Genomic DNA, 3,504 nt, shown 5'->3' with positions numbered 1-3,504 from the left:
GATGGAGTTTTGCTCGTGTTGCCCAAGCCAGAGTGTAGTGGTGAGATCTCGGCTCCCTGCAACCTCCGCCTCCCTGGTTCAAGCAATTCTCCTGCCTCAGCCTCTCGAGTAGCTGGGATTATAGGTGCCCACCATCATGCCTGAATACTTTTTTGTATTTTTAGTAGAGACGGGGTTTCACCATGTTGACCAGGCTTGTTTTGAACTCCTGACCTCAGGTGATCCACCTGCCTCAGCCTCCCAAAGTGCTGGGATTACAAGCATGAGCCACTGTGCCCGGCCTTGAGAATTTGCATTTCTAACAAGTTCTCAGGTGAGGCTGATGCTGCAGGTCAAGAGGCCACACTTTGAGACCCACTGCTATGACATTTAAAAAGAACATTTACTGGAAATACGATGTGAGCCATGCATATTTTCCAGTAGATGCATTTTTAAATGTATATTTTAAAAGTGAAATGAATTTTAATAATATTTAATCAATGTCCTAAAAATATTATCATTTCACTTTGAAATCAAAATTTAATGGAGACACTTTGCAATCTTCTATTTAAAATTTTTTTTTTCTTTTTTTTCCCCACCCAAATCTCATCTTGAAGCAATCTTCTAATTATACTAAGTCTTCAAAATCTGGTGTGTATTTTGCATTTACAGTGAATCTCAATTCAGACTAGCACATGTCAGGCACTCAAAGGCCACGTGTGGCTTGTGGACAGCACCTCGGACAGCTCAGCTTTAGCCATTGCTTTCCACATTTTAAGGTATCGTGAATCACTGGAGCAGCTTGTGAAAATGAGAGTTCTAATTCAGAAAATCTGGGGTGGTAGGGCCTGAGGTTCTGCATTCCTAACAGGCTCCCAGGCAATGCTGCTGCTTTGGGTCTAAGAAACATAATTTTGACAAGCAGGACTTTAGAAAACTCATCTGGCCGGGCACTGTGGTTCACACCTGTAATCCCAGCACTTTGGGAGGCCGAGGTGGGCGGATGACGAGGTCAGGAGAGTGAGACCATCCCAGCCAACATGATGAAACCCTGTCTCTACTAAAATACAAAAAATAGTTGGGCGTTGTGGTGCATGCCTGTAGTTCCAGCTACTCAGGAGCCTGAGGCAGGGGAATTGCTTGAACCTGGTAGGTGGAGATTGCAGTGAGTCGAGATCCCGTCACTGCACTCCAGCCTGGCAACAGAACTAGACTCCGTCTCAAAAGAGGAAAAAAAAAGAAAAGCCTTTACCTAAACATAAATTTGGGGCTATAACATGAGGAAGAGGATGGTCACTCATGTTGGTGATACTCCTTGTACTTGAATAACACTTTTCACTCCTTTTATTCTTCCCACACATCAGTCCTGATAGGTAGGTAGGAACAAGGGGTGGATACAGAAGAGAAACGTTAGGAATGGGAAAGCTGTGCAGCATCTGGAAGCTCAAACAGCAAGGAGTTCTCAGACTCCATAGGAAAACCCAATTCTTTAATTCCTAACATGCATATAGACACAGTTTTACAGTTTTATGCACATACATGTCTACATGCCACACACTTACAAACAGGTACACACACATTCTATTTATGACATTCTATATCTTTCTGTCACAAGTTCTTTAGAGGAAGAGCCCTCCCTGGCTTTGAATGGATTTTGCTGAGGCATTTTTGAACTTCAGCATCTGTATGGGACACGGTGGGCAGGCAGGCCTCACATCCATTTGCTTGGGGATGTTCAATGTCTACTGATAAGGTGCAAACTGGCCAAAAAACATGGAATCTGAATTATATGGGCTAGCATGATGAATTTTAGGTCTGAGACCCTATCGGAAAGCTTTCTTCTCTCTTCTTGCCAGATCTATGACCCCACTAATAAAAGGTATGAAGTCCCAGTGCCACTGAACACCCCTCCCCAACCAGATCATGACCCTGAAAACCGTCTGTATGATGTCAGGATTCAGAACAATCCTTTTGGAATCCAGATTCAACGCAAAACCTCCAGCACTGTGATGTAAGCACTACTTATTTGGCTCTAATTAGAGTAGTTCTAGATTTAACTATAGTGGTTACAATTAATTCAAGTGAAATATTAATCTCAGAGACTCTGTGTAAATATGTGTGCATTTGTTAAGAGTGTATCTATTTTTCCATGCTTTAATGAGTAATTTGTTTTTGGTTAGTCACTAACAAAAATACTTAATCCATCCTTAAAGAAATGAAGTATTGTTTGATTTTAGAGAAAGAAAAATACATGTTCTACTTATTGTTCTTAAGTAGAACAGAAAACTCAATAAGTACACAAGATAACCTAAGATACAAATGAGTTCCATACTATGACTCATTAAGAAATAATAAGAGGCAGGAGAGAGGAGCAAAGTTTAAAAAGGAGAAAGAAATAGCTTCTTGTAATATTTGATTCTGTGGACACAAAAGCCTTAAAGCCTTTTGACAATGTTAAGCATAAAGGAATTGTCATCTCCCATCTCTTGTCCTGCTGCTGAATAGAATGAAGTGAAGGTCTGGATTTTGCTTGGGGTGAACTTCCCCATCCCAGTAGAAGCTGTTACCTGCATGTGCACCTTTGCCTTCTCATGTATGTCTTCTCTCTTTGGCTATGCAAGTGATTTCCTCTGTTGTTCTCTCTGGTAAGAAGACCTTTGGCCAATTCAGAGAACTTGTTCTACGAGTTTCACAATTTCCCACTGGAAAATTTGCTTAAACCCTATTTGTTTATTTATATATTTATTCAAGCTGATATGCCAGGCACTGAAAACTTGAAATAAATAGAAGGAGTCATGGCTTTTGCCCTCAAGTTCCCAGAAAAGGAGCTCTCAGTCTGACAAACCACAGAACAGAAATGTGAACATGGAACTTTGGTACTGAGTCGGGGCCATTGTTATGATCTGGGTCATGTCACAGTATTTGAACCTGTATCTAAATGTGCAATAATTCAGGAGGCTTTGGAATCAATTAGACATTTCAAACACATTCCAAGGAGCTCTGGCCAGTGGTCTCCAACTCAGTGTGATCTGTTTTTGTGTTGCAGTTGGGATTCTCAACTCCCCGGCTTCACCTTCAATGACATGTTTCTCTCCATTTCTACACGTCTGCCCTCTCAGTACATCTATGGCTTTGGGGAAACTGAGCACACAACTTTCAGAAGAGACATGAACTGGAACACCTGGGGGATGTTTGCTCGTGATGAGCCACCTGCGGTAGGGTCAATGGAATAAGTTTAGCAATCAGTTTCTCTCAATGTAAATCTATTTTAATCCGTATGCTTCTATATGACACATTGCTCATCAACTTCATCTTATTCTGATAAATTCTGCTCTCAGTTGTAATAGGCCACATGTCACATTCTTTTGTCCCTAAAAGGCATATATGTATATTATATATATATTTCCCTCTATGAATTATGGATTTTATTTATTTCACAAACTTTTACTTAATATATTCTATGTGTCAGGCACATTGCTAAGTGCTTAGCTACAGATTTTCTGTGTTTTTTTTTTTTTTTTTTTT

General features: G+C 40.5%; 1 protein-coding gene across 1 annotated transcript in view; it reads left to right on the top strand.

Moving 5' to 3' along the window:
- Window positions 1-3,504, top strand: part of LOC108291166 (probable maltase-glucoamylase 2) — a 124,983-nt gene that overhangs the window by 60,243 nt on the left and 61,236 nt on the right. Inside the window, 2 exon segments of the mRNA XM_017511348.2 lie at window positions 1,836-1,990; window positions 3,026-3,194. Coding sequence (XP_017366837.1) covers window positions 1,836-1,990; window positions 3,026-3,194 — 324 coding nt within the window.

The sequence above is a fragment of the Cebus imitator genome, unplaced genomic scaffold (assembly GCF_001604975.1).
Source record: "Cebus imitator isolate Cc_AM_T3 unplaced genomic scaffold, Cebus_imitator-1.0 Scaffold446, whole genome shotgun sequence".
Taxonomy (NCBI): domain Eukaryota; kingdom Metazoa; phylum Chordata; class Mammalia; order Primates; family Cebidae; genus Cebus; species Cebus imitator.
This window is presented reverse-complemented; position numbering and strand designations above follow the sequence as displayed.